At 41.4% G+C, this 9,773-nt stretch overlaps 1 protein-coding gene across 4 annotated transcripts in view; it reads left to right on the top strand.

Annotated features, from left to right (window-relative positions):
* Nucleotides 1-9,773, top strand: part of LOC107757365 (bromodomain-containing protein 4-like) — a 72,161-nt gene that overhangs the window by 59,114 nt on the left and 3,274 nt on the right. For 3 of the 4 annotated variants that reach the window (XM_016574813.1, XM_016574810.1, XM_016574811.1), the window contains 11 exons: nt 2,453-2,674; nt 2,866-3,086; nt 3,251-3,627; nt 5,093-5,203; nt 5,312-5,695; nt 6,482-7,207; nt 7,741-7,835; nt 7,964-8,120; nt 8,453-8,589; nt 8,700-8,905; nt 8,985-9,243. In XM_016574813.1, the coding sequence (XP_016430299.1) occupies nt 2,453-2,674; nt 2,866-3,086; nt 3,251-3,627; nt 5,093-5,203; nt 5,312-5,695; nt 6,482-7,207; nt 7,741-7,835; nt 7,964-8,120; nt 8,453-8,589; nt 8,700-8,905; nt 8,985-9,243 (2,895 nt within the window). The remainder of the gene's footprint in view (nt 1-2,452; nt 2,675-2,865; nt 3,087-3,250; nt 3,628-5,092; nt 5,204-5,311; nt 5,696-6,481; nt 7,208-7,740; nt 7,836-7,963; nt 8,121-8,452; nt 8,590-8,699; nt 8,906-8,984; nt 9,244-9,773) is intronic. The other variant, XM_016574812.1, reaches the window with a different exon arrangement.

Genomic DNA, 9,773 nt, shown 5'->3' with positions numbered 1-9,773 from the left:
ACTGCTGTTCCTGAAACCACGCTTTCTTTCTTTGCGTGCACATTTGGGCGGTGTTATGCAAATCTTCCCACATCGTGATGTAGATATGTGGGGGCGTGTTAGAATGAGCCGTTTTAGGAGGGCGTGGTTGACTCTTAACTTTTATAAAGAATATCTCTTTGGATTTGAGACTTTAGTCTTTGCAACTTTACAGATCTTCTTTATGCACCAAGAGCTTGTAACACTCCAAAGAGAAAGGAAAAATTGAAATCGCATCATATGACCCCTTTAAACAGCTTGAAAGATCGAAGACAATTTTTAATATAACTCCGACTGGATTCGTCTGAAAGAAGAAAGTCCTATACACCTAGGATGACTTTAGGGTGAGTAATTTATGGGCTAATTTTCATTTTTGGGTGAACTAACCCTTTAAGGGGCAATATTTGACCCTTATTTTTATTTTTAAGTAAACAGCATGCATACAGTATATAAATTGTACAAATAAAGAACAGCAACTCACTACAGGGCAATATTATGGCAAAGTAATTGTTGATCTTTGCTCATGATATGTAATAATTATTAGTGTTGATCGGTAGACTGCATAAAATAATGTTTTTGTGTTTTGGGAGAAGACTTGTCATTCTGGCTATGTAAACAAAACCTAAAAACAGTTTATGAATTACTTTATTGCTTTTTACACATTATAAAATCAAGATGATTTAATGGTTATTTTAGTAGATTGAAAAAAGTAATTCAAACTGGGAATAAACTATATACAGAAAGCAAGCAAAGAAAACGTTTCCTATCACTAAAGTGGCCCATGACTTCAGTCTAGTGTAAGTAATGCTGAATGCTGCAATAAAAAATATGTAAAAAGAAATCGAATGTAACATGAGCAGATCTAAATGTAATGCTGCAATCTACACTTTTCATTCACTTTCACACTTTACTTTAATCTCCACAGTCGTAATAGATTTAGTTTAATTGTGAAGAGCCGTTTTTTTGGCCCCTTAACTTGATTTTGGGTGGGTTTTTTGGCCCCAAGCCCCTGTTAATTTCTGACCCTAATTGACAGAGAAGTGTGAAAGTGGTTGAGAAATGAAGTCTGTGAACGCAGCAAAAAAAATTAACGGTAATGTTCCACTCTTATAGTTTCTATAATGTTGTCAGAATGTATCAAAGTGCACATTGCTGAATTCTTAAATGAAGATGAGAAGCGTCTTATACTAGATCAGTGTTTCCCAACCTTTTTTTAGTCGCGGCACCGTTTGGAAATTTTAACAAACTTGTGGCACCCTACAACATTAATTCTGTCACAATATTTGAATTTCTAACTTCGATATGATAATTTGAAAAGTATAGATATTCGGTACAACAGGGAAGAACTGCAGAATATAATGTCATACAGATATTTTTAATATTATTAAAAAATGTTGTCCGTCAATGGTGGCAATCAGTAGGCCGGCCGATACATCGGTGCATCCCTAAAAAAAACTAATAAAAATGGCAAAAACACACAACTAAATTACTACAATTTAAGCTAAATAACTAATACTAAAATTAAAATGAAAACTGAAAATTTTAAAATATAAATCAATTCCAAGTATTAATAAAAACTATAACAGTATACTCAAATTCTAAAATAACACTGGTCTAAATCAGTGTAAATCACCTTTTTTTAGTCGCGGCACCCTTTGGAGATTTTAACAAACTTGTGGCACCCTACAAAATTTATTTTGTCACAATATTTGAATTTCTACCTTCGATATGATACTTTGAAAAGTATAGATATTCGGTACAACAGGGAAGAACTGCAGAATATAATGTCGTACAGATATTTTTTATATTATTAAAAAATGTTGTCCGTCAATGGTGGCAATCAGTAGGCTAATTTCTAATGAAGAGACCAATTTATATGACAGATTTTAATGTAGGCTTTTATACATATGTAAACATTATTTAATTACCATTTATAACTAGCTATCTCACAAATTTTTGCTCACTCAGTGTTTTTTTAATTTTACAGTGGGGTAATTTTGGTGCAGTAGCACGAGATAGCTTGATTTCAAACTTTGAACTGAATAAAAAATGACAAGTAAGCAGTCAGTAATAAAATAAGAACAAATAAAGAAATTAATAATGATAGCACAAATAAAAAATAACGACAGGCCTTCGAATTAAATAAATTGCTTTTTAGTTTTTCAGGTAGGTCTAACAGTAGGGTTAAGATATTTTGCAGACAAAAACAATACTGTACAGCGGTGAACTAATTTTCGGCAGCCGAAATTTCGTTACATCTCTAATTATTGGCGACATCAGAAATGGATATTATATAATAGATGCTTTTTTGAACATTTTAGCTATTTAAAAATATATTTTTTAAATTTTTTACACTGCACCCCTGCTCTCGACAGGCGGCACCCCGGTTGGGAAACACTGGACTAGATCATCAAAAGGTTTTCTCTTTTTGTAGGATGTGTTTGAGATGCGTTTTGCTAAAATGCCCGATGAGCCAGAGGAAATGCTGGGACCCGCTCCTGCGCCAGTGCTCCACCAGGCTCCTGTCAAGACACAGCCACCCATGGGCACGGCCTCGTCCTCTGACAGCTCCAGTGATTCCTCATCTGAATCTGACTCCTCCACGGATGACTCTGAAGAGGAGAGAGCCCAGAGGCTAGCAGAGCTTCAGGAGCAGGTGAGCAGATCTATGCTTAGTTTTTGCCAGCACGTACCCAAGGAAGAAGTCTTTTCAAGGACAAGCTGGCCGAAAGATCTGTCACCATAGATACCAGAAGTGTAAAAAAGTTTACACTTTACAAAGATGCTATATTGTCCCCTGAGAAGACTTTAATCTCCCTGTTTTGTTTCTTCTCTTTTGTTGCTCAGCTGAAAGCAGTTCATGAGCAGCTGGCTGCCTTGTCCCAGCCTCAGGTCAGCAAACCAAAGAAAAAAGAGAAGGAAAAGAAGGAGAAGAAGAAAGACAAGCACAAAAAGAAAGCGGGAGTCATGCCTGCACTGGAAGAGATCCTGGAGCCGCCTCCTACCCTCAAGGCTCAAGGAAAGCCTAAGAACAAGGATCCTCTGCCTAAGAAGCCCAAGAAGCTGAGGTGAGATATTTGGTAATACAAACACATTTCAGGCAAGAAAGTATCCAAAATTACATGGTTTAATCACTTTTATCAATGTGGAGAGTCTGAGAATTTTGCTGTTTACCCATTAATTGTATAGTGTCATTGAAAATGAGACGTTCTTGTTGTCTTATGCCCTATAGCAAGAAGGAGGGAGGTAAGGGCAGTCGCTCCATGGCTCCCCCAGGTGCTGCTCCACCAACCCTGCAACCTGTGGTGAGCCTGGATCCTGAGGAGGATCTGGGTCTGAGTGGAGGAGCCGCAATGGCAGGCATGCCTGCTGGAGAGAAGTGTAAGCCTATGTCCTATGAAGAAAAGAGACAGCTGAGTCTGGACATTAACAAGCTGCCTGGAGACAAGCTGGGCCGTGTGGTCCACATCATCCAGTCCCGCGAACCCTCGCTTAAGAACTCCAACCCGGACGAGATTGAGATCGACTTTGAGACGTTAAAGCCTTCTACGCTGCGGGAACTGGAAAGATATGTGTCGTCCTGCCTTCGCAAGAATAAGAAGCCCGCTGGTGAATGATTTTACAAACCTCTTTAACGCTAAGGCCCTGTTTACGCTTGTGTCTCTGGTGGTCCTACCAAAAGTGCTCAGCCATATCAGAGGATTGGCTGTACATACACTTGTTTTGACACTATCTTGTAGGTAATCCTAGAAAAGGGGTGTCCAATCATGCTGCTGTAGGGCCACATTCTTGCAGAGTTTAGCTCCAAAACACCTGCCTGGAAGTTTCTAGTGATCCTGAAAACCTTGATTAGCTGGTTTAGGTGTGTTTAATTGGGAATGGAGCTGAAATCTGCTGGAAGGTGGCCCTCCAGGAGTAAGATTGTACACATCTGTCCCAGAATGTTGTCTGGGATGCATTTGCATTGACTTTCCAAATTTGATATGCGCATATAAAGTGCTGACCACCGCAGAAGGTAGTTTTGAGTAATTGCAACACACTAGCTACATTAACATGCAACCTGATACTTCGATTCATTGCTCCATTAGATCGGGTAGCCTTCATGTAAACACCACAGTTGATCCGAATGAGCTCTACCCAAATGAAATTTTGGTCAAATTGGAAGGGGTGGTGAAGACCTGAAATAATCCAATCAACAGGAAAAAATTAAGCATGTAAATGTTTGAATCCAACTATCTTCTCAGTCAGATTCAAAAACACCTTGTGCACATGCGCAGTGTCACGATGTGTATATTTACATTAGTTTTACATCTTACTTGAAAATAAATGATGTTTATAGTGAATGCCCCTATACATGGTCTTATTTTTACGATTTAGTTTTAATCCAAATGATGCGTGTGCTTAGTGAGTGAACATCAAAGATCACACAACAGAAGTGCGCTCTCTCTCTCTCACTCTCTTACTTTCTCTCTCCATACCGTTAAGTAACTTGTGTGTTGTTTTACTTACTTGTTTTTGACGTATCTGACCGAACTACAAACTTTCTAGTGATGTCTGTGAGAAAGGTATAACCTATTCACTCGACAAGCTCGCGCATCTGTGCCGCCGCGAGCTCAATCCACTCAGCATGCTTTGTTTATCAGCTCGCGCAATATCGGGGCATTTTAACGAGTACGAGTACAGGAGCTCAGTATCGGGCCCGATACCAGTATCGGTATCGGTGCATCCCTATTACAAATGTATATTTAAAAAAAAAAAAACTGCTCAGTGGAAGAGACTGCACTGCAGTTTTGTTCAGAATGCATGACATCACATGTAGATGAATACATGAATCTGATTGTAAAGTGTATGGTTTATATAAACAGAAATTTCACAATCTTAAATAGAACTGGGTTCATTCTGATTGGCAATTCAGTGCATGTAAACATAACTAGAGTGTCTCTAAAACACATTGGATCCCTTTTTTACACTTGTATTTAATGCTGTCTGTTACATTGCATCACCCAAAATCAACATAAATACCAAGTGCATACATATTCTTATAGATCATTGTTCATTGTTTCTTGTCCTTCAGTTCCAGAGAAGACCATGGAGGCAATGAGTGCTGCAAAGACAAAAGGCTCATCATCCGAGATGGGCAGCAGCAGTGAGTCCAGCTCCTCAGAAAGTGAAGACTCAGAGACAGGTGAGCCCTGTAGCTCCATAACGTGAACAGCTGCATTTCTAAAGCTTTGGAAATGTTAAATGATTCAAGAAGCTGCATTTCATGAAGAATCTTCCTTCGTGAACCCAGGGATGCTTTCTAAGCTGAAGAAGAGAGGGAGAGGTGAAGGAAAGAAGGCTCATCACCAGGTGGTGGCTCCAGGCGTGCCTCAGCCACAAGTTCCCCATCAACCCCAGACCCCTGCACTGCAGCCCAGTGTTCAGCTGAAGCCGCAGCATCCTTCTCCCACCGCTTACATGCCGCCTCCCGTCACAGCTCTGGAGCCCTCGCAGCTCCTGGAAAACTCCTTTGACCCTCTGGCCCACTTCGTCCAGCCCCTCATGCACCTTCCCCACCATGCCAATGACTCGCCCTCCCCTGCGCCGCCTCACCTCAACGCTCACCCTCCAGGAGGCCCAGTGTCTCCTGAGACCCACCCATTCCTGAACCAGCACCCCATCCTCCCATCCCCAGGTAAGTGGAAAATTCCTGTTTATTAAGTCAAAAATACCTTAATACTATGTCCTAACTAGGTTAGTTGTAGAGTACTTTCCGTATGTACTGGGTCAAATTTTCAAAAAAAAAATTTATTATTACATTCAGGAACACCGTAAAATACTGATTAATGAAACATTTATAAACATTCAAAAACACTATTAACATTTTCATTCCCCTCACTTCACAGCAAATGCTTTACACATACTTTTAAAAACATTAAAAAACAAATGATAGTGGGATTCATGTTAAACAGCATTTATAATAAATGCCAAGCCTAAATGAATTTCTTTAAAGTGAAATTGAAACTACTGGCATGTGGGAAACATGCTGTACATATAAACTTGGGCTCACATACCTCACGTTCGGCACAAATCCAGATGTTGTGTTCTGTTTATGCATGTTTTGTGTGCTTGATGTCAGTTGCATTGTTAGTCGCTTTTGAATATACTTTGCAGGATGTTTCAAATAATGTGCCATATATTCCAGAAAATACATTAAAAAGACAAAAGTAAATTTCTTCCATGGCTATAGGATTAACCAGTTTTACTATTGGTTAGACTATTGCTGGACTACCATGCCGATTTTCACACTGCCCACCTCTCATTGGTCCAAACTGGTGTAGATATGCTCTGATTGGCTCTATTATTCACTTTATCTTGCACTTTTGTTTACAAAAATTATTAAAAAATTGCAGGTGTTCTATAATGACCCTTTATTTAATCATGTTTTTGTGGTCTTCCTCTCCGTGTTGTTGGTCTCTAGCCCTGCACAACGCAATGCCCCAGCAGCCTTCAAGGCCCAGTAATAGGGCAGCCCCGCTACCTCTTAAACCTCCGCAGCAAAGCATGCCCCAGCAGCAGCAGCAACCCCAGCAGACCCTGCCGCAGCAGCTCCAGTCCCAGCAACCCCCTCAGCCCCAGCACCACCTCCCTCCTCACCTCCTGCATCCTCCCCAGCAAATCCGCCAGCGGCCCCTCTCCCCACCCACGCTCACTCCCCAGGGCCTGCTGTCCTCCCAGCCCCCACAGATGCTGCTAGAGGATGACGAGGAGCCCGTTCCCTCCATGCCCCTGCCCATGTACCTGCAGCACCTGCAGCCGAACCGCCTGCAGCAGCAGCCGCCGACATCACTAATGCAGTCTCTGCAGGGCAGGCCGCAGCAGCCGGGCCAGCAGTCTCTGCTGCAGTCAGTGCAGGTTCAGTCTCAGATGAGCCAGCAGAGCTCCCTGCCCCCACTGCAGATTCCTGTTCAGACTCAAGCCCAGCCAGCAGCGGCACACCAGCCCTCCCCGCAGCTCTCGCAGCATCAGGCCAGACACATGCAGCACTCGCAGCAGCTAAGCTTCTCTCAAGGCCATGTGCAGACCACGCAAACGCAGCCTAGTCAACACAAAGTCTCCATGCCCTCCACAAAAGCACAGCAGATTATCCAGCAACAGCAGCAGTATCACTCTCCACGTCAACACAAGTCTGACTCCTATAACTCAGGTAACACAACAGTCTTTTAAACCATAGCTTTTCATTTAACAGCTTTAGTTGCTGAAATTAAAAAAATAGTAACAAGCTATTTATTTGTTCATTGTTGTATACTTTTTTTGGTAGTGAAATGGATGCTTAAACTGCTAAATATTTATCACAATATTTGCTGTTTATTTTGTTTGGTTTTTTGTATTTTTGTTTGTGTGTTTTGTAAGTTGTATTTGCCATAAAAATGCCTAATTTACTAAATAAATGGTTATATATATATATATATAAAAAATTGATTGTCATTTTGAAACATTGATTTAGATGCTTGTCATTATTTTGTGCCAGAAAAATGCTTCCCGTTTAAAAAAATTATAATAATAAATATCCCGCCACTATCAATAGTTAAAAGTAGTTAGCTATTGTTTGTCAGTAACTTGTAGTGGAACTTGTCTGTAGCTCAACTACTTTACATTGAGTACCTTGTAGCTGCAGTTTCAAATGTATCAGACAGCACTGTAAATATTTGTATTTTAATGGTGTCTTTATTTCGACAGCACACATGCGAGATAACCCCTCCCCGCTCATGATGCATTCCCCTCAAATCTCTCAGTATGCTTTAGTCCACCAGTCCCCTCCTCAGGCCAAAAAGGTCAGTACCATTTCCATTTCTTTGCTTTGACACTGTTGACGTTGTTTCCAGTGTCCACATGGATGTCTATGATGTGATGAATAGCTTTTGGGTTTATAAATGTGTGTTTGTTGCTTTGTTTGCTTCAGGAACCACAGCAAGGTCCTTCAGCTTTGGGTGGCATTAAAGAAGAGAAGCTGCTTCACTCACCTGTGATGCGTGGTGAGCCCTTCAGTCCAGCCATGAGACAAGACCCTCACAAACACCCTGAGAGTAAACCCACAATGCCAGGCCACAGCCAACCGAGTGAGTGAAACTCCCGTTTCAAAGTATGCATGTTCACACTAAGCACACTGTGCTGATAAGATGACATTCAAAATTACACAAGTCTTCCTCAAGTTGCTTTTATACAATAAACAATAAGTTTAATATCAAGTAATATCAACTGTCGAGTAGTTTTTAATCACACAACTTTCCTTCCACTAAACAATTCTCACATACTCTGGCAGAATGCTGCAGACACAGACGAACAAACAGTGAAACGTCTCAATGCAGTTATATTAAATATTGATGATCTCTGTTCTGCTCTGCCAGTCAAATTAGAGGACCAGAACTAACTGTTTATCATCTTGTTTTAGAAGCAGATATGAAACCACTTGAAAGTTCCCGTCCTGTCATCCGCTCCTCTGAGCAGAGCGGTCCACCACCTTCCATGCAGGACAAAGGGAAATTCAAACAGGAGCACAAGACTCCTGTGGCGCCTAAAAAGGTACAGGTGGGTGGAAGGGACGACTTAATTCATTTAAATTTCAATGAATACAGCAGTTCTGGAATGGTTATGCTACGTTACTATGCCTCATAACGTGTCCTTCGTTTGGTCCCCAGGATGTGAAACTGAAGAACATGGGTTCCTGGGCAAGCCTGGCGCAGAAATCCACCTCTACTCCCTTGTCTGGTCTGAAGTCCTCCAGCGACAGCTTCGAACAGTTTCGACGTGCGGCCAGAGAGAAGGAAGAGCGAGAGAAAGCCCTGAAGGCCCAGGCCGAGCAAGCTGAGAAAGACCGTCTGCGCAGAGAACAAGAGAAACTTCGGTAAGAGAGCCGTTCAGAAACTCTTTTTTTAATGAAAGGACTGTTTAGCAGTTTCAAGACATTTTCTTTCTGTCTGAAGGGGACGAGATGAGGAGGACTCCATTGAGATGCCTCGAAGGCCTCAGGAGGAGCCCCGCAGGCGGCCGGAGCAACAGCAGGTCCAGCCGCCACAGCAGCAGCACCAAAATCAGCCGCAAGCCCAGAACCCGGCCCAACCACCCTCGGCCCCACAGCCTTCCCAAGGCCCACCCCAGTCCCCCGCCGCTTCCCAGAGTGCACTTGACCAGCAGAGGGAGCTTGCACGTCGCCGGGAACAGGAGAGGAGGAGGAGAGAGGCGGTGAGTTACAGCTGCAGTCACCTCACTTGTGACACATTAGCTGTCAAAAGTTTTGGGTTGGTACAATTTTTTTTAAAGGTCTCTTATGCCCACCAAGGCTGCATTTATTTGCTCAAAAACAATAATATTATTAAATATTACAATTTCAACTTTTTTTATTTTAATATATTTTAAATGTAATTTATTCCTGTGATGCAAAGCTGAATTACTCCATTCTTTAGTGTCACATGATCCTTCAGAAATTATTCTAATACGTTGATTTGCTACTCAAGAAACATTTCAAATATTCACATCAGTTTAATATTTTTGTGGAACTGATGCAGATTTCTTTGAATAGAAAGTTCAAAAGAACAACATTTAAAGGGGTCATATGATGCTTTTTTAAAGATCATTATTTTGTGTATTTGGTGTAACAGAGCATGTTGACATGCTTTAATGTTCAAAAAACACATTATTTTTCAAATTCTGTACATTATTGTAGGTCCTCTATGCCCCGCCTCTCTCAAACGCTTCGTTTTCTACAAAGCCCC

This window comes from Sinocyclocheilus rhinocerous, unplaced genomic scaffold (assembly GCF_001515625.1).
Source record: "Sinocyclocheilus rhinocerous isolate Xijiao unplaced genomic scaffold, SAMN03320098_v1.1 scaffold383, whole genome shotgun sequence".
NCBI lineage: Eukaryota > Metazoa > Chordata > Actinopteri > Cypriniformes > Cyprinidae > Sinocyclocheilus > Sinocyclocheilus rhinocerous.
The sequence above is the reverse complement of the archived record's forward strand: the minus strand, read 5'-3'. Positions and strand labels throughout refer to the sequence as shown.